General features: G+C 40.7%; 1 long non-coding RNA gene and 2 gene segments (V, D, J or C); 2 read left to right on the top strand and 1 right to left on the bottom strand.

Moving 5' to 3' along the window:
• Positions 1–12030: 12030 nt before the first annotated feature.
• LOC139172780 (immunoglobulin lambda variable 3-12-like) lies at positions 12031–14412 on the top strand. The segment is given in 3 exon segments: positions 12031–12086; positions 12981–13353; positions 14199–14412. Coding segments are annotated over 3 exon segments (633 nt in total).
• Positions 14413–15871: 1459 nt separating this feature from the next.
• On the top strand, positions 15872–16431 carry LOC139172779 (immunoglobulin lambda variable 6-57-like). The segment is given in 2 exon segments: positions 15872–15920; positions 16091–16431. Coding segments are annotated over 2 exon segments (390 nt in total).
• A 901-nt stretch (positions 16432–17332) lies between these two features.
• Positions 17333–21613, bottom strand: LOC139173224 (uncharacterized). 2 transcript variants are annotated; one of them, XR_011559998.1, is made up of 3 exons: positions 21363–21613; positions 20161–20212; positions 17333–18065 (listed from the first exon to the last, which is right to left on the bottom strand). It is a non-coding gene; the product is annotated as an uncharacterized lncRNA (long non-coding RNA). The 2 variants fall into 2 exon arrangements; XR_011559999.1 differs by having other exon boundaries at positions 21343–21610.
• Between the last annotated feature and the right edge of the window lie 5285 nt (positions 21614–26898).

Below are 26898 nucleotides of genomic sequence, written 5' to 3'. Positions count from 1 at the left end.
AAGAGCCCTTCACTCCACCACTCGAAACAGAATACCCTACTTAGAACCCTGGGTCTAGAACGCCTAGAACTACGACACCTTAAACATGATCTAAGTATTGCCCACAAGATCATAAGCTGCAGCATCCTGCCTGTCAACGACTACTTCAGCTTCAACCGCAATAGCACAAGAGCACGCAACAGGTTCAAACTTAATATCAACCGCTCCAAACATGACTGTAAAAAATATGACTTTAGCAATCGAGTTGTTGAAGCGTGGAACTCATTACCGGACTCTCTGGTGTCAACCCCCAACACTTTACCCTTAGACTATCCACGATTGACCTCACCAGGTTCCTTAGAGGTCAGTAAGGGGCGAGCATAAGTGCACTAGAGTGCCTTCCGTCCCCTGTCCATTTTTATATATTTTATATATCTTTTCTTTCATTCATATATCCTCTTCTCTATTCTTCATTGACATATTCTATTCTCATATCTTTTGTTCTATCCTTTCCCTGATATTTACTACTACAGTAAGCCCTCACCTATTGCTGGTGTTACGTTCCAGACCCGGCCGCGATAGGTGAAATCCGCGATGGGGAATTTATCGACTGATAGTACTTATTTAAGTATTTATATTGTAATTGTTTGGTAAGTTTTCATTGTTTTAAGTGTTTATAAACCCTTCCCACACAGTATTTATTTTAGATACAGTATTTAAATGCAGTATTTACAATTTTAGATATATTTTTTTTGAAAAACCTGCCGATCGAGTTCCGCGGGCTGTTTAAATCTGCCGATCGACTTCCTCAGAAACCCGCGAACCAGCGAAGATCCGTGAATTATTTTCCTCATTAATATTTCTTGAAAACCCGCGATGAAGTGAAGCCGTAGTAGGTGAAGCGTGATATAGCGAGGGACTACTGTACATGTTTTTATTCTCTTTAACTTTCAATTTATATTGGACAAAATAAATAAATAAATAAATAAAATAAACATATGGGAATGGGCAGTAATGGAACTTAAAGAGGAGTGATCCAGCTTGACCCATGGGTTGGATGTTTTCTGCTTCTTCAGTATATCTTTTCTGTTGTGGAAGAGTATTGGACTTATTCCAACTGTGCTGGGCCTTGAAAGAGCCCTGTCTGTATGCAATGGAAACTGCAGTTTAATGTTTCCAAATGTAAAATAATGCACTTGGGGAAAAGGAATCCTCAATCTGAGTATTGTATTGGCAGTTCTGTGTTAGCAAATACTTCAAAAGAAAAGGATTTAGGGGTAATGATTTCTGACAGTCTCAAAATGGGTGAACAGTGCAGTCAGGCGGTAGGGAAAGCAAGTGGGATGCTTGGCTGCATAGCTAGAGGTATAACAAGCAGGAAGAGGGAGATTATGATCCCGCTATATAGAATGCTGGTGAGACCACATTTGGAATACTGTGTTCAGTTCTGGAGACCTCACCTACAAAAAGATATTGACAAAATTGAACGGGTCCAAAGACGGGCTACAAGAACGGTGGAAGGTCTTAAGCATAAAACGTATCAGGAAAGACTTCATGAACTCAATCTGTATAGTCTGGAGGACAGAAGGAAAAGGGGGGACATGATCGAAACATTTAAATATATTAAAGGGTTAAATAAGGTTCAGGAGGGAAGTGTTTTTAATAGGAAAGTGAACACAAGAACAAGGGGACACAATCTGAAGTTAGTTGGGGGAAAGATCAAAAGCAACATGAGAAAATATTATTTGACTGAAAGAGTAGTAGATCCTTGGAACAAACTTCCAGCAGACGTGGTAGATAAATCCACAGTAACTGAATTTAAACATGCCTGGGATAAACATAGATCCATCCTAAGATAAAATACAGAAAATAGTATAAGGGCAGACTAGATGGACCATGAGGTCTTTTTCTGCCGTCAGACTTCTATGTTTCTATGTTTCTATTGTTATTTTTCGGTTGGTAAATGCTGGATGTGGGAGATAACACTGCGGGGTCAGAAGGAAGGGGAGAGAGGTGGAGGCAGGTTCAGCTTAAGTGTGTGATCCTTGGCTGGTCTTAATTTAGATCTTGGCTTATGACACAGAGCAAGCCAGGGCACTAGTGTCAGGTTAAGTCTGGCAATGCTTGGAGATTAACGCTCACAGCCTGCCAAGGGTGAGGCAACCTTGGGGTGGGTAGGTGGTGGTGGGGGAGATACCCTGATTCAACGCAAGGCGCGTCTCTTCTGATCAGCTCTCCTTTAAAGCTGCTTCGGAAGAAAGAGAGAGAGAGAGGAGAGAAAGACAAAGAAAAAAAAGAAAGAAAAAAGAAAGAAAGAGAAAGAAAGAAAGAAAAAGAAAGAAAAAAGAAAGAAAGAAAGAAAAAAGAAAGAAAGAAAGAAAGAAAAAGAAAGAAAGAGAAAGAAAGAAAGAAAAAAGAAAGAAAGAAAGAAAGAAAGAGAAAGAAAAAAGAAAGAAAGAAAAAGAAGAGTTTCAAGACTCAATTATGTCTCCAGGCCTGGGGCAATTAGATCTCGACCCCCTGACCAATAAACGTGATGTATGGTTGTGACTGAACTGGTTGATTTATTTTAATATACTGGGTTTTTTAGCTTGTAGTTTTTAATTAGATTTGATTGGTACGCATTGTTTTATACTGTATCTTGTGAGCTGCCCCGAGTCTTCGGAGAAGAGTGGCATACAAATCTAATACAAATCTCAGGGACAGCCTTCTGCTGCACGAATCCCAGCGACCAGTTAGGTCCCACAGAGTGGGTCTTCTCCGGGTCCCGTCAACTAAACAATGGCGCTTGGCGGGACCCAGGGGAAGAGCCTTCTCTGTGGCGGCCCCGGCCCTCTGGAACCAATTCCCCCCAGAGATTAGAATTGCCCCCACCCTCCTTGCCTTTCGTAAGCTACTTAAAACCCACCTCTGCCGCCAGGCATGGGGGAATTGAGATACTCTTTCCCCCTAGGCCTTTACAATTTTATGCATGGTATGTCTGTATGTATGTTTGGTTTTTATATTAATGGGTTTTTAATCGTTTTTATTATTGGATTATTATTGTACGCTGTCTTATTATTGCTGTTAGCCACCCTTAGTCTGCGGAGAGGGGCGGCATACAAATCCAATAAATAAATAAATGAAGGAAGGAAGGAAAGAAAGAAAGAAAGAAAGATTCCCTTACAGTTGTAATTTGGATACTATCTATACCACCATTGATGTGCTGGTAAATGTATCACAAGAAGCTCTACCCACTGTGCTTCATTGCCAGCTGCCAAACGACTGATGGGTGCTACAGCTGCAGAGGGGCTAACTCTGCTGCTAGCTGGCTATCAAACTTCCCCCAAAATTAACAGCGCACTGTCATGAACCAGCACAGGCTGGCTATAGCATAGCCCGGGTAACCATCCTTATTAATCCTTTCCCACAGTTTGGGGAAGTTATATGCAAATACCCCAGAGTTCGTTTGCATTCTTTATTGGAGGGAGGGGACATCTGGTCTATAATTAGTTGTATTTTCAAAGTTTCTCTCCCAAAGGTTTTTATTTTGAAGATTGTCAACTTTGCAAAACTGATTTCTAATATGACGCTGCTAGCATGCGCCTTCTTGCTTCTGGGGTTCCTGACTGCAAACGCTTGGGGTAATATTTTATGCCCAAGCAGCAAGCTTTGGCTGCAAATGGCTTCATTCTTGGACGATATTATGAGGGAGAGGGGGATAAATGCAGGTTAAATTAATTATGGATATTATAAGGGAGAGGGGGATAAATGTAGATTAAATTGCATTGGATCTTATGGAACTGGGAGAGTATAAGAACAAGGGGACACAATCTGAAGTTAGTTGGGGGAAAGATCAAAAGCAACATGAGAAAATATTATTTTACTGAAAGAGTAGTGGATCCTTGGAACAAACTTCCAGCAGACATGGTAGATAAATCCACAGTAACTAAATTTAAACATGCCTGGGATAAACATATATCCATCCTAAGATAAAATACAGAAAATAGTATAAGGGCAGACTAGATGGACCATGAGGTCTTTTTCTGCCATCAGACTTCTATGTTTCTATGTTTCTAAGTATAAGACACGATTAACTGGTCCCATGATGGATGGGTGATTTGGGAAGGATAGATCTGGTAAGAAGAAAAAGAAACACACCAAGGAAAGGTCGGAAAAAATATAGAAACATAATGGGTGGGAGAGGGAACCTGTTGGTCCTTCAAGTTGGCCAGATGAGAAAAGAGAATCCATGAGTTTGGGAATTCTTACTTTATTGATAATAGGTTAACAAAATCTTGGACAGCTGACCGTTTTGTTTTCTTTGGGAGCGAGCGCGAACCGAATTCCAGCTTCTTAAAGCTGTCCATGTCTCCAAAGGTTCCAAACCTGGTTGGGTTTTTGTAGACCTTCTCTGAGGTTCTCTACGAGAGCATCTACCACCGTTCTTTCTATCAACTGCTCTTGGTTGGGCAGTAATTGTAAAATACTTGGGTTGACTCAAGTATTAGCTAGAAAAAAAAACCGAGGAAGGACTAAAAGTTGGAGATTTCATAGAAGAGTTTGGAGTGGCAATTCTAGGCGTGATGAGTGGTCAGGGAAAATTGAGGGAACTGGTCCAAGAACTGGTCAAAAAATACCAAAGGACAACTTGCTGTCTCTATTACTTGTCCATCCGAGTTACAAAGGATAGATTCTAGGATCCATAGCATCATCTCAAGAACCTCCAGAAAGGGACATCCTATCCTGATCTATGCATTCTGCTTGTGTCTTCCAACTCGCAGGGGATGTAACCATCTCATTCACCCAGCCGGTCTCTGTCTCGGCATCCCTGGGAAAAGAAATCCAGATCTCCTGCACCCTTTCCGGTGGCAACATAGCAACTCAGACCATAAGCTGGTTTCAGCATCAACTGCCCAAACCTCCCAAGTATCTTTTGTATTATAAAGATGAACCCAATCAAAGGATAACTGGGGTCTCGGATAGATTTACGGTTTCCAAAGATGTCAGCCTCAATGCTTGTTATCTAACCATCTCTGAGGTCCAAGCAGCCGATGAAGGCACCTATTATTGCCTATCTTCATCAGGTTCAGAATACCACTGTGCTACACATTTATGAAGCAATGAAAACAAAACACTACCCCCTTGGGGAAACCATTCAAGACAGCTGGTAAGAGATGGCCAATGGGTGGATGGATTCAACTTAAGGTCTGAAGATGCTCTCCAGCTCTGAGCCATAACGGCATTAATTTAGCAAACCAGTTGGAGGAACCAGAAGAGCCCTTCACTCCTCCACTCGAAACAGAATATCCTACGAGACTAGACTTTCAATCCTGGGCCTAGAAAGTTTAGAACTAAGACGCCTTAAACAAGATCTAAGTACTGCCCACAAGATCATATGCTGCAACGTCCTTGCCTGTCGGTGACTACTTCAGCTTCAACCACAACAACACAAGAGCACACAACCGATTTAAACTTAATATTAACCGCTCCAAACTTGACTGTAAAAAATATGACTTCAGTAACCGAGTTGTAGAAGTGTGGAACTCATTACCGGACTCCATAGTGTCATCCCCAAACCCCCAACACTTTATCCTTAGATTATCTACGGTTGACCTATCCAGATTCCTAAGAGGTCAGTAAGGGGCGAGTACAAGTGCACTAGATTGCCTTCCGTCCCCTGTCCTATTGCTCTCCTATATCTCCTATACCTTTCTTCTATTCCTATATCTCTTCTTCTGTTCTTTCATTGATAGGTTCTATTACTATATTTTCTTTTCTATTCTTTCATAGATATATTTTACTATGGGTATCTCCTCTATAACCATCATCATGTATTTTACTATGTGTTTATAGGTTGCAGGTTCAAGTCCCAGTGAGGGTATGGCTAGCCGATGAGGCCAAAATAAGGCCGAAATAGATCTATCCTAGTCTCCCTTAATTTTCAAATTCAGCAAAAAAAATAATGTGACATACACCCACTAAAACTCTCATTGTGTATTGGACAAAATAAATAAATAAAATAAAATAAATAAAATAAACTTGTGATTCAGTTTAGGGGGCTAGCTGATGATACTACGGGTAATGAGTTCCATGAATTAATTACTTGGTTACTGTTGCTACCCTTTTTAGTTGGTGTTGAAGTCTGGGGGAACCCAGGCAGAACAGTTACTAAAGTTGTACAGTATTTCCTGCAGTCGAGTTTGGAACGGTTTACTTTAAGTTTGTATCTGTTGTGCAGTCGTGTGTTGTTGTGGTTGAAGCTGAAGTAGTCATTGACAGGAAGGACGTTGTAGCAGATGATTTTATGGGCTATGCTTAGGTCGTGTTTAAGGCGACGTAGTTCTAAGATTTCTAAACCTAGGATTGTAAGTCTGGTTGCAAGTGGAGGAGTGGAGGGCTCTTCTGGTAAAGTATCTCTGGACATTTTCTAGAGTGTTTATGTCCGAAATGCGATTTGGGTTCCAGACAGATGAGCTGTATTCAAAGATTGGTCTGGTGAAAGTTTTGTATGCTCTGGTTAGTAGTGTGAGATTACTGGAGCAGAAGCTACGTAGGATTAGGTTAACGTTGAAGACTTTTCGGTGATCTTGTTGCAGTGAGCTCTGGCAATATTCCAAGGTTGATAGTATTCTTAGGTCATTTGATAGGGGTATTCCAAGGCCTTTTACGGAGTGAGGGTTGTCTGTAAGGTCTTGTTTATTCAGCTTGTATTTGGTGATAAATTCTCAGTCTGGATCCAAACTAGGTTATTGTTGTGAGCCGCCCCAAGTTTACGGAGTCTACGGAGAGGGGCGGCATACAAATCTAATAACTAATAATGATGATGATGATGATGATGATGATAATAATAATAATAATAATAATAATAATAATTAGGTTAATTAGACAAGGTTCCTGTTGAAACACACAGGGTTGGGTTGAGTTGACCAATTGGTCAATTGATCTCCAATAATTTGAGCCTGAAAGAGAAAGCCATGCGGTCACTTTCAAGGTAAGCACACATGCAAAAACAAAGATATCTGAAAGTATCTCAACCAACTTCAGCCAACAGGAAACTATTTGTGTGTGAGGGCTGCGTCTATCTCACCATACTTCTTATTTGTGGTTAACGGTCATTCAGATTCCGGAAACCACAAATATTTTTGCTGCATCTGTCACCACCTCCCCTGGGAGGAAACCCTTTGTTGATCTGAACGTCTGTTTGATTCATTCAAGCTGAAGAACCATCTCACCCAACTCAAGCCAAGAAAGTGATTCAAAAGCTTAACCATTAGGAGGAGCTCTAAGATCAAAGAATCAAGTCCCTGCTCTTAAGTTCCTAAACGTTCAGATCTACATGAACTGGTATGTTGTCCTCTTCCTGCTGGAGGAGGTGGTATCTGCTGAATAGTAAGTTATAAATTACTAAGTCTGCATTACTATTTTTTTCTATTTTTTTTTCTCATTCCTGTCACCTATCTCCTCCCACTTAGGATGGTATGACTGTCACTTGTTGCTTGTATCCCTACGATTTATATTAATATTGTTTCCTGATTGCTTATTTGAACCCTATGACAATCATTAAGTGTTGTACCTCATGATTCTTGACAAATGTGTCTTTTTCTTTTATCTACACTGTGAGCATAGGCAACAAAGATAAATCCTTTGTGTGTCCAATGACACATGGCGAAGAAAGAAAGAAAGAAAGGAACGAAGAAAGAAAGGGAGGAAGGAGAAATGGAAAAAGGAAGGAAAGAAGGAGAAAGAAAGGGAGAAAGAAAGAAGGATAAAAAGAAAGAAAGAAAGAAAGAGAGGAAGGAACGAAAAAGAAAAGGAAAAGAAAGAAAGAGAGAAGGAAGGAAATAGAAGGAAAGAAGGGAGGGAGGGGAGGAAGGAGAAAGAAAGAGAGGAAAGGTTTAAGTTTGAAAAGAAAAAGAAAGAAAAGGAAGAAAGGAAGAAAGGAAGAAAGAAAGAAAGAAAGGAACGAAGAAAGAAAGGGAGGAAGGAGAAAGGGAAAAAGGAAGGAAAGAAGGAGAAAGAAAGGGAGAAAGAAAGAAGGATAAAAAGAAAGAAAGAAAGAGAGGAAGGAACGAAAAAGAAAAGGAAAAGAAAAAAAGAGAGAAGGAAGGAAATAGAAGGAAAGAAGGGAGGGAGGAGAGGAAGGAGAAAGAAAGAGAGGAAAGGTTTAAGTTTGAAAAGGAAAAGAAAGAAAGGAAGGAAGAAAGGAAGAAAGAAAGAAAGAAAGGAACGAAGAAAGAAAGGGAGGAAGGAGAAATGGAAAAAGGAAGGAAAGAAGGAAAAAGAAAGGGAGAAAGAAAGAAGGATAAAAAGAAAGAAAGAAAGAGAGGAAGGAACGAAAAAGAAAAGGAAAAGAAAGAAAGAGAGAAGGAAGGAAATAGAAGGAAAGAAGGGAGGGAGGAGAGGAAGGAGAAAGAAAGAGAGGAAAGGTTTAAGTTTGAAAAGAAAAAGAAACAAAAGAAAGAAAGGAAGAAAGGAAGAAAGAAAGAAAGAAAGGAACGAAGAAAGAAAGGGAGGAAGGAGAAAGGGAAAAAGGAAGGAAAGAAGGAGAAAGAAAGGGAGAAAGAAAGAAGGATAAAAAGAAAGAAAGAAAGAGAGGAAGGAACGAAAAAGAAAAGGAAAGGAAAAAAAGAGAGAAGGAAGGAAATAGAAGGAAAGAAGGGAAGGAGGAGAGGAAGGAGAAAGAAAGAGAGGAAAGGTTTAAGTTTGAAAAGAAAAAGAAAGAAAAGAAAGAAAGGAAGGAAGAAAGGAAGAAAGAAAGAAAGAAAGGAACGAAGAAAGAAAGGGAGGAAGGAGAAATGGAAAAAGGAAGGAAAGAAGGAGAAAGAAAGGGAGAAAGAAAGAAGGATAAAAAGAAAGAAAGAAAGAAAGAGAGGAAGGAACGAAAAAGAAAAGGAAAAGAAAGAAAGAGAGAAGGAAGGAAATTGAAGGAAAGAAGGGAGGGAGGAGAGGAAGGAGAAAGAAAGAGAGGAAAGGTTTAAGTTTGAAAAGAAAAAGAAAGAAAAGAAAGAAAGAAAGGAAGAAAGGAAGGAAGGAAGAATACCACAATTTACATATAAGATATAAAATATAAGTCAGTGACAGGATCCAACCGATTTGTTGAGCAGACACGGCGGGTGTGTTTGAGAACAGCTGATAAAACTTACATTTTACTGCAGCCCTGGTGAGTCAAACAGCTGGGGCACAGCAACCCACTCTGCTGCACTTATCAGCTGGGTCCAAACTAGCCATGCTCAGTTCCTGCAACTGTTCATCATGTGTTTTAGCCTCCAGCCCCTTCACCATCCTGGTTGCTGTTCTCTGCACTCTTTCTAGAGTTTCCATATGTTTTGGGGGCCCATTGTGGGCTCCTGTACTACTTCTCCTACACTTCCCCACAGATCTTGAAGACTTGTGGATTTCAATTCCCAGAATTCCTGAGACAGTCATACTAGCTCAGGAATTCTGGGAGTTGAAGTCCACATGTCATAGAAGAGCCATCTTTCTTTCTTTCTTTCTTTCTTTCTTTCTTTCTTTCTTTCTTTCTTTCTTTCTTTCTTAAAATTTTATTTATTTTATTAATAGAGTTGAAAGGGACCGTTAGGTCATCGAGTCCAACCCCCTGCCTGAGCAGGAAACCCTACAGCACCCCAGCCAAATGGAAGTCCAATCTCCTCTTGAAGGTGTCCAGAGTTGGGGAGTTCACCACCTCCCCTGGCAGGCAGTTCCATTGGTTGATCGCTCTGACCGTCAGGAAGTTCTTCCTTATTTCCAGGTTGAATCTCTCCTTGGTCAGCTTCCAACCATTGTTCCTCGTCCGGCCCTCTGGTGCCCTGGGGAATAAAGAGACCCCCTCCTCACCGTGGCAACCCCTCAAGTATCTGTAAACTGCCATCATGTCCCCTCTAGACCTTCTTTTTTCTAGGCTGTCCATGCCCAGTTCTCTCAATCTCTCTTCGTAAGTCTTGGTTTCGAGTCCCCTAATCATTTTGGTTGCTCTTTTTTGCACCTTCTTTCTTTCTTTCTTTCCTTCCTTCCTTCCTTCCTTCCTTCATTCATTCATTCAATTTTTATGACGCTCTTCTCCTTAGATTCAAGGCGGCTTACAACATGTTAGCAATAGCACTTTTTTAACAGAGCTAGGCTATTGCCCCCACAATCTGGGCCCTCATTTAACCCACCTCGGAAGGATGGAAGGCTGAGTCAACCTTGAGCCGGTGATGAGATTTGAACCGCTGAGCTACAGATCTACAGTCAGCTACAGTGGCCTGCAGTACAGCACTCTACCTGCTGCGCCACCCCGGCTCATTCTTTGAACCTTTTCTTCCTAAGGTGCTGAAAGAGTGTGCACATGCACAATTGCAGATGCGCAGGTGCCCACATCCATAGTTCAATGCTTTTCCCACCTCCCCAGAAGCCCTCTGGAGGCCAGAAATGGCCTGTTTCCCAACTTCTGGTGGGCCCAGTAGGCTCGTGTTTCGCCCTCCCCAGGCTCCAAAGGCTTCCCTGGAGCTGGGGAGGGTAAATACGCCCTTCAGAGGCTCTCTGGAAGCCAAAAACGCCTTCCCAGAGCCTCTGTGGGAGCCAAAAATCAGCTGGTCAGCACACACATGCATGTTGGAGCTGAGCTGGGGCAATGGCTCGTGTGCCAGTAGATATGGCTCCACCTGCCACCTGTGGTACCCGTCCCATAAGTTCACCATCACTGCAGCCTATACCATTTCAGACAAATGGCTGTTCAATCTCTTTTTGAAAACCTCTAGTGATGGAGCAACTTAATCTTATCTTAATGGATTGTGTCGAAGTTTCAAACTGTAACTTTACTCGCCTCTGTGGAAGAAGCAGTGTGAGAGGAATAGGACTAAAACCTCAATTGGCAAGGTTGTCCCTTTTAAAGCAGGCATGAAATGAGAAGACTTCCTTCTTCAGAGGAAGGAAACTCTCAGAAGTAGACATACACTCAGAATATAACAACAACAACAACTACTACTACTTCTACAGAGTTGAAAGGGACCTTGGAGGTCTTCTAGTCCAACCCCCTGCTTAGGCAGGAAATCTTACACTACTTCAGATAGAAATATAATTTAGCTTTACTAGATAAATGGTCAAAGCAATGGAAACTGCAGTTTAATGTTTCCAAATGTAAAATAATGCACTTGGGGAAAAGGAATCCTCAATCTCAGTATTGCATTGGCAGTTCTGTGTTAGCAAAAACTTCAGAAGAGAAGGATTTAGGGGTAGTGATTTCTGACAGTCTCAAAATGGGTGAGCAGTGTGATTGGGCGGTAGGAAAAGCAAGTAGGATGCTTGGCTGCATAGCTAGAGGTATAACAAGCAGGAAGAGGGAGATTATGATCCCGCTATATAGAGAGCTGGTGAGACCACATTTGGAATACTGTGTTCAGTTCTGGAGACCTCACCTACAAAAAGATATTGACAAAATTGAACAGGTCCAAAGACGGGCTACAAGAATGGTGGAAGGTCTTAAGCATAAAACGTATCAGGAAAGACTTCATGAACTCAATCTGTATAGTCTGGAGGACAGAAGGTAAAGGGGGGACATGATCGAAACATTTAAATATGTTAAAGGGTTAAATAAGGTCCAGGAGGGAAGTGTTTTTAATAGGAAAGTGAACACAAGAACAAGAGGACACAATCTGAAGTTAGTTGGGGTAAAGATCAAAAGCAACATGAGAAAATATTATTTTACTGAAAGAGTAGTAGATCCTTGGAACAAACTTCCAGCAGATGTGGTTGGTAAATCCACAGTAACTGAATTTAAACATGCCTGGGATAAACATACTGTATATCCATTGTAAGATAAAATACAGAAAATAGTATAAGGGCAGACTAGATGGACCATGAGGTCTTTTTCTGCCGTCAGTCTTCTATGTTTCTATGTTTCTATTTGTTAAATTATTTCTTTCACTGTGCTGGCCCCAAAAGAAACCCCTTAAAAAAATTACATTGGACCCACAATCATTCCACTCCAGGAAGGAAGTGCAGATTTGCATAGAGGACGTTTTTTCCTAGCCCTCAGAAGTCTTTAAATGAGAAGAATGGGAGAACTTTGCTCAGCTGCTCTGCTCTCAATTCAATCGCCATGGAGAAATGCTATAGAGGCATCATTGTCCTAGTTTCTTGCTTTGGTGAGCATGGGGAAGGGTTGAAGTTGAGGGGTTTTTTTTGTAGAGGCACTTTTAAAAAAAGTTTGAGAAAACAGCGTGGGAGAACCAGTATAACATAATGGTGAAGGTGCTTGATTAGAAATTTGGAGACCTTTTGGTCTACTCTGATGCAAGGCATGGAAACCAGCTAAATAGACTAATTACTCTCTCTCAGCTCAATCTACGTCAGAAAGTCATGGTTGGGAAAATACAAGGAGGAAGCCTTAACTACTACTCGTACTACTCTCCTACTTCTACTTCTTCTTCTCCTCTTCTTTCTCTTCCTTCCTTCCTTTCTTTCTTTCCTTAAATCCTTCTGATTGGACACTTCATTCCTCCTCCTCCTCCCTTTCTTTCTTTCTTTCTTCCTTTCTCTCTCTCTCTCTTTCTCGTTTTCTTAAATGCTTTTGATTGGATACTTCATTCCTCCTCCTCTTCTTTCTTTCTTTCTTTCCTTAAATCCTTCTGATTGGACACTTCATTCCTTCTCCTCCTTTCTTTCTTTCCTTCTTTCTTTCTTCCTTTCTCTCTCTCTCTCTCTCTCTTAAATGCTTTTGATTGGATACTTCATTCCTCCTCCTCTTCTTTCTCCCCCCCCCTTAAATCCTTCTGATTGGACACTTCATTCCTTCTCCTCCTTTCTTTCTTTCTTTCTTTCTTTCTCTCTTTCTCTCTCTTCCTTTTCCTTAATTTTTTTTTGATTGGATACTTCATTCCTCCTCCTCTTCTTTCTTTCTTTCTTTCTTTCTTTTTTTCTTCCTTTCCCTTAAATGCTTCTCATTGGACACTTCATTCCTCCTCCTCTTCAGTTTGCAACAACACAGGATTCCTCTGTGGTCTTGCAAGATGGGAGGCTGACCATCTCATTCTCTGCAGGGGTACTCTCCCGGGCTCAGATGACCCAAAGCAGCCCCATTTCGGCGGCCCTTGCCGGACAAGCCCTCATCACCTGCACCCTGCAAGGGGTGGAGTTCATCAGCCCTTCAAACCCATCCTGGTACCAGCAGAAAGAAGGAGAGACTCCGAAGCTCCTCATCTACAAGTCCCGGGAAAGAGCTCCGGGGATTCCCAACCGCTTCGTTGCAGACACTTATGGCAACAATGCAAAGCTGACCATTTCAAATATTGAGGCGGGCGACGAAGGGGATTATTTCTGTGCCGTGTGGCATAACGAACAGTTACACACTGTTGCCTTCAGATGCAGAACTGAAACACAAAACCTTGCCCTCCGCCCAGAGGAACCAAGAGGGCAGGAATCAACCCACAATTCTTTTGCTTCCATCTTTTCGAATTTCACATACTGTCCAGGCAGTCCTCAACTTACAACTTACTTACACTGGTGCAGGATCATGAGAGAGAGAGAGAGGGAGGGAGGGAGGGAGGAAGAGAGAAGGAAAGAGAGAGAGAGACAGAACAAAGAAAGGAAGGAAGAGAGAAAGAGACAGAAGAAAGAGGAGGAAGGAAGAAAGGATAGATAGAAGAAAGAGGAGAGGAGAGAGAGAAGAAAGGGAGAAAGAGAAAAATTAATAAGAAAGAGAAGAAAGAGAGGGAAGAAAGAGAGAAGAAAGAAAGAGTAGGGACAGAAGAGAGGAAGAGAGGAAGAGACTGAAGAAAGAGGAGAGAGAGAGAAGAAAGAGGAAGAGACAGAAGAAAGAGAAGGAAGGAAGAGAGGGAAGAAAGAGAGAAGAAAGAAAGAGTAGAGACAGAAGAAAGGAAGGAAGAGAGGAAGAGACCAAAGAAAGAGGAGAGAGAGAGAGAAGAAAGAAAGAAAGAAAGAAAGAAAGAGGAAGAGATAGAAGAAAGAGAGAAAGAGATAGAAGAAAGAGAAGGAAAGAAGAGAGGGAAGAAAGAGAGAAGAAAGAGGAGAGACAGAGAAGAAAGGAAGGAAGGAAGTGATAGAAGAAAGAGAAGAAAGGAAGAGAGGAAGAGACAGAAGAAAGAAAAGGAAGGAAAACAGGGAAGAAAGACAGAAGAAAGAAGGAAAGAAAGAAAGAAAGAAAGAAAGAAAGAGGAGAGACAGAGACAGAGAAGAAAGGAAGGAAGAGAGGAAGAGACAGAAGAATGATAAGAAAGGAAGAGAGGAAGAAACAGAAGAAAGAGGAGAGAGATTAAGCCCCTAACAGTGATCTATGGAGATCCTAGGAGATCTGGAATCCCTGAGCAATTTTCAGGTTCTACTGATTCTTCCTCCAATTCGGCCACCTTGTCCATTTCCAACCTTCAGCCAGAAGATGAGGCTGACCATTACTGTTTGTCTTATCATGGCAATTTGACCCCCACAGCGATTGCATTTTATGGGGAACTGTGACAAAAACCAGAAGTTGGCTCAGAGTTCCTTAAAGGCTTCGCCCAGCATTGGTTGCAGGTGGTTTTTACAAAAGAATTGCACAGAGGCAGGCAATGTATAGCATCATCTGCCACAACGTCCTTCCTGTCAACAGCTACTTCAACTTCAACCACAACAACACACAAGCTCACAACAGATACAAACTTAAAGTAAACCACTCCAAACTCGACTGCAGGAAATATGACTTTAACAACTGAGTGGTTAGTGCCTGGAACTCACTACCTGACTCTGTAGTATCATCACCAAGCCCCCAAAACATTTCCCTTAGATTATCCACTGTTGACCTCTCCCGATTCCTAAGAGGTCAGTTAGGGGCGTGCATAAGTGCACCAGCGTGTCTTCCGTCCCCTGTCCTAATGTTTCTCTTACTAGTATCATGTATACAAACACTGTTATAGCTTTGAATGCCTTCAACACGTAATTGACAAAACAAATAAGTAAAATAACTACCTATTCTGCTTTCATATAAAGCGATCCCTCATTTATCACGGGGGTTATGTTCCAGGACCAGGAAAATCTGCGAAGTAGGGACGCTATATTTATTTAAGTATTTATACACTATTTTAAGGCTTTATAAACCCTCCCACACACTTTTACGCTACATAAACCTTTCCCATTCCCTTAATAACCATTCCCACACTGTTCCGTGCATGTATCGTACCTTTACACTTACTGTGAAATGTTTTGAATTCTTAAACCTACCCGATGAAACGATGCTCCATGTGAAATGGCCGAGTGTAGGAGGGAGGACCCAGGGGAAGAGCCTTCTCTGTGGCGGCCCCGACCCTCTGGATTCAACTCCCCCCCGGAGATCAGGACTGCCCCCACCCTCCTTGCCTTTCGCAAACTCCTTAAAACCACCTGGCCTTTCCGTTTTATGTATGGTTTGTCTGGGATGTATGACTGTTTTTATATTAAGGGTTTTAAACTGTTTTTAATCATTGGATTTGTACTGTGTTTTGTTGTTTTGAGCCGCTCCAAGTCTCCGGAGAGGGGCGGCATACAAATCTAATTAATAATAATAATAATAAATAATACTATTTTTATTTATACTACTACTACTACTACGACTACGACTACGACTACTACTACTACTACTATTATTATTATTATTATTATTATTATTATTATTATTATTTATTATTGAAAAGGCAGATTGGTTCTGGAAGCTAAGGGAAGAGAGGTGGAGTTGGACTTTCATGCTTTCTCCATCAGTGGAGACTCACCAATGAAATCGCCAATCACTTCTTTTATTTGTTCCTGGAAATAGAAATAGAGGCTTTAAAAAGGAGAAACAGGAAGGGTATTTGCATAATTTTGCAGCCTCTCTTTCTTGCAGCTCAACTTAAGCAAGAGGAGACGAGGTCCACCTAGAAGGAACTTTGCTTTCAGAAGATCAGTCCTTGCCCATTTCTCTGCCATGGCCCAACTGTTTCTCTTCCTCCTCTTCCTCCTCACCTACTTCACTGGTAAAGTATCCTGTTGACTGGCAAAGATCTAGCATCTCTTTCTTGGAAGATTTCTACTTTGCTGGAATTATTCCCTTCTCCTCGCCACTTTCCCCCCCTTTATTTCATCTGAATTTAAACATTCGGGTTGCCTCTCAGTTGTATTTCATTCCCTTTTCTCCCCCCTGCAGGTGCCCTGGCCCAGTTCACCATGACTCAGCCACCTTCTCTGTCGGTATCTCCTGGAGGAACAGCCAGGATCACCTGTACCAGGGCAGGGGGTAACATTGGTAGCTACTATGTGAGCTGGTATAAACAGAACACTGGCACTAAACCAGTACTTGTGATCTATAATCATTCTAGCAGACCTTCTGGAATCTCTGAGCGATTTTCAGGTTCTTATGATTCTTCCTCCAATTCGGCCACCTTGTCCATCTCCAACGTTCAACCAGAAGATGAGGCTGACTATTACTGTTTGTCTTATGATAGCAATCTTCAGAGCACAGTGATTCCACTTTATGGAGAACTGTGACAAAAACCAGAAGGTGTCTCAGCCTCCCTTGAATGCTTCACTCAACATAGGTTGCAGATGGCTTTACAAAAGAATTGCACACAGCCAGAGCGTGTATTTTTGACAGTTTCAGCATCCTCTTTTTTCATGTGATCACTATTTAATTAATTACTTACTTACTTACTTACTTACTTACTTACTTACTTACTTACTTATTGGATTTGGCACTGGACCAGAATATCTCCGACATGACCTTCTGCCGCACGAATCCCAGCGACCGATTAGGTCCCACAGAGTGGGCCTTCTCCAGGTCCCGTCAACTAAACAATGTCGGTTGGCGGGCCCCAGGGGAAGAGCCTTCTCTGTGGCGGCCCCGACTCTCTGGAACCAACTCCCCCCCGAGATTAGAACTGCCCCTACTCTCCCTGCCTTCTGTAAACTCCTTAAAACCCACCTTTGCCGTCAGGCATGGGGGAACTGAAACACCTCCCCCGGGCATGTACAATTTATGCATGGTATGTTTGTGTGTGTGTTTGTTAATAAATGGGGTTCTTTTTAAATCTTTTTAAATATTTTAAATTTATTTGGATTTGTCATGATTTGCTGTATCTTGCTGTGAGCCGCCCGGAGTCTGCGGAGAGGGGCAGCATACAAATCTAAATAATAAATAAATGAATAAATAAATTTGTATGCTGCCTCCCTCCGAGGACGTATATGACCTTCCCAGCTAGCATTCTACAAAGAAAGTCAATGGCGGAACCCAGATCCACCTACAATGATTTGCTTAAACAATCATGACAAAGACAGTTGTAAAATTGGATGTGTCTCATGTAAGACCCTCCTTGCTTTTAGCCACAGAGATTCTGGGTTCAATTGGGGTCATAAATTGTGGTTGACCCGTATACAGATGAAACTTGAAAACTCGTGCAAACATTCATTTATTTCAGTAATGCAACTTAAAAGGGTAAACTTAACATGTGAGAGAGAGACTCATTACATGAAAGACAAGATAGTTCAAGCTGTGATTTGTCATAATTGTGATAATCATGTTGGGCAGCTCATGAAAACCTCAAATCCAGAAAATTAGAATATTACATGCAATCAATAAAACAAGGATTGTACATAGAACAATATGGGACCTCTGAAAAATATAAGCATGCATCTGTAGCCAGTATTTGTTTTGGGACCTTTTTGCAGAAATTACAGCTTTAATGTGACGTGGCATGGAAGCTATCAGCCCGTAGCACTGCTGAGGTGTTATGGAAGACCAGGATGCTTCAACAGTGGCCTTTAGATCTTCTGCACTGCTCGCTCTCATTCTCCCGGCAATAGATTCTGTATAGGGTTCAGGTCAGGCGAGTTTGCTGGCCAATCAAGCACAGTAATCCCACGGTCATTGAAGCAGGTTTTGGTGCTTTCACAGTGTGGGCAGGTGTCAAGGTCTCCTGGAAAATATTCCCATAAATCTCGTCTATGGAAGGAAGCAGAAAGGGCTCCAAAATCTCCTGGAAGATGGCTGTGTTGAACCTGGACTGGATGAAGCACGGTGGACCAACACCATCAGATGACATGGCTCCCCAAATCAGCAGAGACTGTGGAAACTTCAAACTGGACTTCAAGCATCTTGCAGCGAGTGCGTCTCCATACTCTGGGTCCTTGGGTTTCGAAATGAAAATGCAAGTTTCCATTAATAAATTACTCCAGGCAAGGAAATTATAAAATCGAAGAACACCAAGCATTAATGGAGCCATTGAGATTTTCTGTCTGGTTCTATGAACCATTGCCATGGCCAGATTATGCCAGGCAAGGAAACTGTAAAATCTATAATCCTCCAACAGCCACAGCATTTAAATTGGGCCGTTGTGGTTTTCTGCCTGGTTCTAAGAACCATCACCATGGCCACATTACGCCAGGCAAGGAAACTGTAAAATTTATAATCCTCCAACAGCCACATAAATTGGGCTGATTTGGTTTTCTGCCTGGTTTTAAGAATCCTTGCTATTGCTAAAATTAACCTGGTGAGAAAAGTATAAAATTTATTATTATTATTATTATTATTATTATTATTATTATTATTATTATTATTAATTAGATTTGTATGCCGCCCCTCTCCGTAGACTCGGGGCAGCTCACAGCAATGATAAAAACAATATATAATAACAAATCTAATAGTTGGAATCTAAAATAACAATAATACATTTAAAAAAGTCTAAAAAACAAGAAACACCAATATATAAAAACATACATACAGTCATCATACACAAAAACTACATAGGCAGGGGAAGATGTTTCAGTTCCCCCACGCTTGACGGCAGAGGTGGGTTTTAAGGAGTTTACGAAAGGCAAGGAGGGTGGGGACAGTTCTAATCTCTGGAGGGAGCTGATTCCAGAGGGTCAGAGCCGCCACAGAGAAGGCTCTTCCCCTGGGTCCCGCCAAACGACATTGTTTAGTTGACGGGACCCAGAGGAGACCAACTCTGTGGGACCTAACTGGTCGCTGGGATTTGTGCAGCAGAAGGCGGTCTCGTAGATACCCTGGTCCGGTGCCATGAAGGGCTTTATAGATAATGACCAACATTTCATAGCACAATCATAGCACAAACTCCTTAGTTTCACAACCTGTTAAGACACTCAACCAAAGCTTCACCTGGGAAACTGACCAGTGTAACAAAACCAAGTGTAACAACACTATGAAATTTCTAAACACCGGGCACTCTAGTAAATTTACCATCAGTTCATACCTAGAAATAAACTATGTATCTGTGCACAAGTGACAGTCAACAAGGCCTAAAGGAATCAAGATAATCAAAACACCTCCTCACCAGCAAGGAACACTGAGCATAGATTAACTCCCAAGGTTACTATCTGACTAAAAAAAGAGTGAACAATATCCGAATCAACGAGTGGTCCAACCAAAGAATCTCCAAGACCATTTTCAACAGCACTGAAACTGCAAGCCGCTGGAACACGAGTTGAGAATAAACCCCTCTCTCCTAGCACTCATATTCCCTAATAAATAAATATGTGAAAGAAACTACCAAGCTCAGAGAACACCAGGAAACTATTATTTCAACCATAAGCCACAAATCTTCTCATTTGTATACAGTTCATCACCAGCTTTACTTTCAGTTCTAAGAAGTCTGACTGGTACTGGTGGTCTTTCTAAGAAAGAGAAGGTGGGAGGGAGGCGATCCAAAGGGATTCCCTTCCAGTCGGAGTAGTGAGGGGGTCCTCAGGGACTGGAGGAGGCTTACAGCTGCGTCTTCCAGGTGATTCACCCTCACTGCTCACTCAGGGACTGAAAGGGTCAGCTGTCCGGTGTGAGTCTCCCAGTGTGTGTGTTCAGGGATTGAATGAGACAGGCAGTGGCCAGCTACCAGGCTCATTCAGTTTGAGCACCAGGCTGGAAGCTCAGGGACTGAACAACCTCCACAAGCAGGGGCCATCACCCCCATCTCCACACTGTGTGTTGATATGGGAAATGCTGGTGGGGGCTCTTCTAGTTTTACCACAGCCAATGGCTAAAATGATCTCACATCAAAAATTGTTTGTATGTTTTAGATACTTTTGTTACATTTTTAATCATCTATACTTTGTGTACCCCCCCAAAAAAAATTCGCTAAAACATGCCTTAGAGTAAGCTTTAGCAAGGCCCAAAAGTTTTTGCAATGCAGTAATAAAACACATGTTGCCAATAGTATCTGCCAGGCTTCTTGGTTAAGCACTGGAATGTTAATAAAACTGACTTACCTTTGATGTCTTCCACTGCCTGTCTGTTGTGATTTCCTTCACTAGAGTGCCTCTGAAATAATTTAAAAAATCAACGTCACCAAATGACCACCTGATGTTCAGAGAGTACAAAACAGTTCAACCATTTTATAAAGGTCTTTTTATGTTCTTTATCCTATGATAAAGTCAACGAAGCAGTGGAAGTGATGTGCCGGTGCCTGGAGGCTGTTGAGGTCTGGATGGGTTAGGTCCCACAGAGTTGGTCTTCTCCGGGTCCCGTCGACTAAGCAACGTTGTTTGGCGGGACCCAGGAGAAGAGCCTTCTCTGTGGCGGCCCCGACCCTCTGGAACCAGCTCCCCCCGGAGATTAGAACTGCCCCCACCCTCCTTGCCTTTCGTAAAGTTCTTAAGACCCATCTCTGCCGTCAGGCATGGGGGAACTGAGACATCTCCGCCAGGTCTATACAGTTTATACATGGTATTTTTGTGTGTATGTTTGCTTTTAATAATGGGTTTTTTAGTGTTTTTTAGATTATTAGATTTGTTCTTACATTGTTCTTGTTATTGTTGTGAGCCGCCCCGAGTCTGCGGAGAGGGGCGGCATACAAATAAAATAAAATAAAATAAAATAAAATCAATAAATAAATGATTGAAAGAAGGCAAGATAGAATGAACTGGAATGTTGTACCCTTTAGAAGACATCAGACCCCTGGTTTTTACTGTTCCCAAAGATATGACCTCCAGCTCCAGGAGTTTCTCTTACTCTCCAGGAACAGGAAGGCATCCCTAAAATTGCCTTAGGACCCCCTTTACCTTCCTGCAAGAAAGTCAGGTCAGTTCCCAAACCTGACTCAATTTTAGGTAACTTTTGCCATTAGTTACTTGAAGTAGCTCATCCTCTTACGTGTTTTGTTTAAGGAATTGAGCCTTGGCTAGAATTATCTCAGATCCCAAGAATTTGCTTTATTCCTGAAAACAAGGGTCAGCTCTTGGGCTTGAAGTAATTTAATTTTTGCCTTTATTTGAAGTAGCTAGTCCTTCACATGTTTATGTGTACTTTATTTGGCCAGGGGCTTTAAGAACTTGAGCATTGACTAAAATTACTCCAGGTTCCCCCCAAAATCACTTCCCCCCCACCCAAAGCAAGATCAGTTTTAAGGTAATTTTTATATTTAAAACAGTGAAATCCATTTTTTTAACTACCTGTTTTTTTTACTACTTACTTGAAGTAAGTAGTGCTCTACATGTTTTCTTTTTAAGAACTTCAACCTGGGCTAAAATTTCGCGGTTTAAATCTGCGAAGCCTTTGGCTGCGGAGGCGCCATAGGGGAGAGACGGGTCGATCCTCCCACGGCCCGCACCACTGTCTCCTTCGAGAGGGGGGAAAAAGACGAAAAGAAGGCAGCGGCCCGCGCTGTTTTTACCTCAGCCTGAGGAGCCCGACGGACATTTTAAAATGTCCCCACCCCTCGGAGGAGAGGGGTGAGGTGGGGGATAGATTGGCCGCTCAGCCAATCCGAGGGACAGGGTTTCCAAAGCAGCCAATCGCAGCCGGGGTGGGCGGTCCGAGAGAGCTTGGCGGGAAAAGGTAGGTGGCTTATCATGGCCAGGTGTGTTGCGGCCTCACAGGTGACAAGGGTGGGGTTGGAATCAGGAAGGCAGGCAGGCAGGCACACGGCCTGGGCACGGTGTGTGTCGGTGTGTAAAATAAGTGTCTGTAAGATACGATAGATAGGTAACCTTTATTGTCTTTTTAAAAAAAACTATAGGCACATTGGCCCACATTAAAAATGAAATTAGATTGCCTGCTCTCAATAGGGAATAATAGAATATGTGTGTGTGTGTGTGTGTGTGTGTGTTTATTGGTATCATGCTCTGGAGAGATAGATAGATAGATAGATAGATAGATAGATAGATAGATAGATAGATAGATAGATAGATAGATACTGTAGATAGATAGATAGATATAGATACTGTAGATAGATAGATAGATAGATAGATAGATAGATAGATAGATACTGTAGATAGATAGATACTGCAGATAGATACTGTAGATAGATAGATAGATAGATAGATAGATAGATAGATAGATAGATAGATAGATAGATACTGTAGATAGATAGATAGATAGATACTGTAGATAGATAGATAGATAGATAGATAGATAGATAGATACTGCAGATAGATACTGTAGATAGATAGATAGATAGATAGATTGATTGATAGATAGATAGATACTGTAGATAGATACTGTAGATAGATAGATAGATAGATACTGTAGATAGATACTGTACTGTAGATAGATAGATAGATAGATAGATAGATAGATAGATAGATAGATAGATAGATAGATAGGATAGACAGACAGACGGACAGACAGACAGAGCTCAAAAAAATAAAGGGAACACTTAAACAACAGAATATAACTCCAAGTAAATCAAACTTCTGTGAAATCAAACTGTCGACCTAGGAAGCCACACTGCTTGACAATCAATTTTACATGTTGTTGTGCAAATGGAATAGTTGTGCAAATGAAATATTCAATGAGAATATTTCATTCATTCAGATCTAGGGTGTATTATTTGAGTGTTCCCTTTATTTTTGTGAGCAATATATATACCCAGACTATCATTAAGTGTTGTACCTCATGATTCTTGACAAATTTATCTTTTCTTTTATGTATACTGAGAGCATGTGCACCAAGACAAATTCCTTGTGTGTCTAATCACACAATCATATATATATATTGGCCAAGTGTGATTGGACACACAAGGAATTTGTCTTGGTGCACATGCTCTCAGTGTACATAAAAGAAAAGATAAATTTGTTAAGAATCATGAGGTCCAATACTAAATGATAGTCTGGGTACATATAAGCAATCAAATCATATTAGGAACCAGTTAATATAAATTGTAAAGATAGATAAGTTGCAAAGTTACAATCATGCAGTCGTTTGAGGGAGGAGATGGTTGTTGAGAACAATGAGGAGATTAATAATAGTGCAGAATTAGGAAATGGTTTTACAGTGTTGAGGGAATTATTTGTTTAGCAGAGTGATGGTGTTTGGGAAAAAGCTTTCTGCCAATCAAAGTTAATAAGGAAGCCAAATCCACTTAACAGCCATGTTACTTAACAATTGCAGTGATTCACTTAACAAAGGTGGCAAGAAAGGATGTAAAACGGGACAACTCATTTAAGAAATGTTTCATAGCAATGTAGATTTTGGGCTCAATTGTGGGCATAACTCAAGGGCTATCTGTATTGGGTGGGGATGATTTGGATTACAAGTCCCATCAGCCACTTCCAGGGTGGGGGTGTCGATAGGGATCATCCTTTCTTGCAACAGATTGCGCCCCCTCAAAATGCTCATTGTTTAAAGAAAATCTGGAAATTTAATAAATAAGAAAAACAAAATTATGATTTTTTTTTACACCCACCCACAGACACACACACTATAGAAAATGTTTTGGACTTCAGATCCCATTAAGCAGTTTTTCACCATTGGGGTTTGATGGGGACTACCTCTCTTGCAATAATCGTTGGGTCCTTTTTACCTAAAATCCAAGCCCCCTTTTCTGTGTTTTGGTGTTTTGCTTGCATCTCTCCCCCACCCCATGTTACAATCTTGCCAAGCAACATTTGGTTTTATTGTCTTGTGCAAATATTGAATTTGTTATTTTTTCCAGTTTCTTTTTAAGGAAAAACAAATTCAGGACTGGCTTGTTTTGCTTTGCTTTCTAGGAATTCTGCTTAAATGACACAAATGGAGGAATTTTTGATATATGATGTCTGAAAGAAAATCTTCCAATGGGAAATATCCCTTTAATTCTGGAGTGGTTTTTCTGGTTCTTTTTTTAAAAAAATATCTTTATTGAATATTTACATTTAAAACAACAAAAACAAAGACAAAAAAAACCAGCGGGGTGGCGCAGCAGGTTGAGTGCTGTACTGCAGGCCACTGAAGCTGACTGTAGCTGACTGTAGATCTGTAGGTCAGCGGTTCAAATCTCATCACCGGCTCAAGGTTGACTCAGCCTTCCATCCTTCCGAGGTGGGTAAAATGAGGACCCAAATGGTGGGGGCAATATGCTGGCTCTGTTCAAAAGTACTATTGCTAACATGTTGTAAGCCGCCCTGAGTCTAAGGAGAAGGGCGGCATAAAAATCGAATAAATAAAATAAATGAAATAAAATACAAACAAAAACATAACAGACAAGAGCATACTGCTTTATCATATATAGATTACTTTGGGGGAACTAAGACATCTCCCCCAGGCTTTCTTATATTTTATGTTTGGTATGTATGTGTCGTATGGTTTTTAACAGTTGGGGTTTTTTAATATAATTTTTATTATTAGATTTGTTCCATTGTTATACTGTTTTTATTACTGTTGTGAGCTGTCCTGAGTCTTCGGAGAGGGGCGGCATACAAATCTAATAAATAATAATAATAATAATAATAATAATAATAATAATAATAATTATTATTATTATTACTTTGGTATCAGAACTTATGCATCTAACACTTAACATATAGACCTGCTATGCTGCTGAACCTTGTTCCTTACAGCCTATCTATATTTTATTCTATTTCATTTTCTAACTTTATTGTAAACTATGATTTATAAATTGCATGGTTTATATCTCTTTGTGTTTCTTTTTCTGGGTTGCATTATTTGTCATTACTGTGAATTGGTATTTCAATAGGAATCAATGGGGGAGTTTAGCAACAGTTTGCTTACTTGGTTGACCATTGTTAACAAGGATTTATAAGATTACTTTTTACTTTTATTCGTTTTCTTTTTGAAGTGTATATAGTGTTAAAGTTTCAAATATTATTTTTGGTATAACCAGGCATACCACCTGTCCAATGTGTTGTGAAATTCTGTATGGTCTTTTTCCTGGAGTTCCAATGTTAACTTATTCATCTCTGCTACTTCATGTATTTAAATTATCAAATTTAATGTCGAAGGAGGGGGGGTGTTCCTGCTTCCAATTTTGAGCGTATGCTATTCTTTTCTTTTTCAATATATTTTATTAAGTTTTCTTAAAATAGAGAAAACTGACAAACATACATTTAACATAAAATTGGGGTTGTATCTTCCCTGCTTATTCTTGAAGTAAAATTTCAATACAAAAAATACATTCAATACATTCAAAAAAGTTTAAAATCAACTTATTACTTTAAATGAAAAGAAGAAATTTGGTTAACTTTTTATATTAAATCTTCATACTTTGTAATTCATAACTCTTAAATCTTATCCCTAATAAATCTAACATAACACTTAAATCATAACTCTACTAATACAATACCATTATTTATTTATTTTTACTGTTAATGTTAAAATTTCTTCTTGTTTATCCATATACTGTATACACTTCGTTCCATATCTCATAAAATTCTGTTTCTTCTTGATCTTTTAACTGTCTTGTCATCATATCCATTTCAGCGCAATCTAATATTTTTTAATAACTTCTTCTTCTTTGGGGATGTTTTCCCCTTTCCAATTTTGCGCATATATTATCCTGGCCGTGGTCAAAATATGAATAACTAAATGTAAAATTTCTTTCTTATATTTCTGATTGGTTATACCCAGTAAGTAAAATTCCGGGGTTATTTCTATCTCCTGTTTTACTATTTCTTTTATTATTCTTTCTATAATTTTCCAGTAAAGCTTAGCTTTGCTACACATCCACCATTGATGGTAATAGGAACCTATTTCCTTCTTACATTTCCAGCATAATGTAGATGTCTTTGGGAACATTTTTGCTATCCTATTTGGTGGGAGGTGCCACCTATAGAACATTTTAATTTGATTTTCTTTTAGGGAAACTGATTTTGTCATTTTCCAATTTCAAATCCAAACATTTTCCCATGTGTCTATATCTATTTCTTTACCAATATTTTTGCACCAACTTATCATGTTGTCCTTTAATGTCAAATCTATATTTTTATGGGCAATCAGATATTTATAAACTTTCCCTATTAATTTAGTCTGGTTGGTAACTGTTCTATCTGGGTCCCCCCAGACGCCAACACCAACCAAAAAGAGTAGGCAGACACACTGGTAAAAAGCAAAGGCAGTTTATATACTGGAAAGCAAACACAGGTAACAAAAACTGTTCTTACAGACAGAAACATGATGAAGCTTCACAGAGGTTTCACGAAGGCCAGGCAATAAAACAGGATTCTTGCTGGCAAAAACAACACTGGAGATAATAAAACCCACGCCTCCCCCAAGTCTTTCAGCCTTCTAGGCCACAAGCCAAGATCAGAGATGCCAAGAATCGAAGCAAGGTCACAGGACTCCCAGTTGATAACTCTCCACAAGACTGTAAGGGCGGGCCTGCCTTTTCAGCCCTGCTGAGGAGAACCACACCCAAACCCAGCTGTTGCCAATTCAGGGATGGAAATACCTTTCTAATTGGCCCCTTCTTTGAGCTGCACGTCTCTGCCTCATGTCTATTATAGCCTGTGTGTCTTCATCCAATGAATCCAGGCTACTAGCTGGGGAGAGCCCCCCCCCCGGGGGTCTCAGGCTGCTCTCCCTCCTCCTCTTCCTGACGTTCCTCTCCCCCGTCTGCCTGGTCCTCCCCCTCCTGGTCACTGTCCTCCTCCTCTGGGCATGGATCCGGCAGAGCTCCAGCCGGTCCCTGAGGAGCCTCAGGCTGAATCACAACACTAACTAATAAGTTATCTAAGAAATTTCTATTCTTATTAAAGATATATGTTATACTGTCTCTTTGAAATCTGGACTGG

The sequence above is a fragment of the Erythrolamprus reginae genome, chromosome 10, assembly GCF_031021105.1.
Source record: "Erythrolamprus reginae isolate rEryReg1 chromosome 10, rEryReg1.hap1, whole genome shotgun sequence".
Lineage (NCBI taxonomy): Eukaryota > Metazoa > Chordata > Lepidosauria > Squamata > Dipsadidae > Erythrolamprus > Erythrolamprus reginae.
Note: the sequence above shows the minus strand (reverse complement) of the source record. Positions and strands in the feature narration are given on the sequence as shown.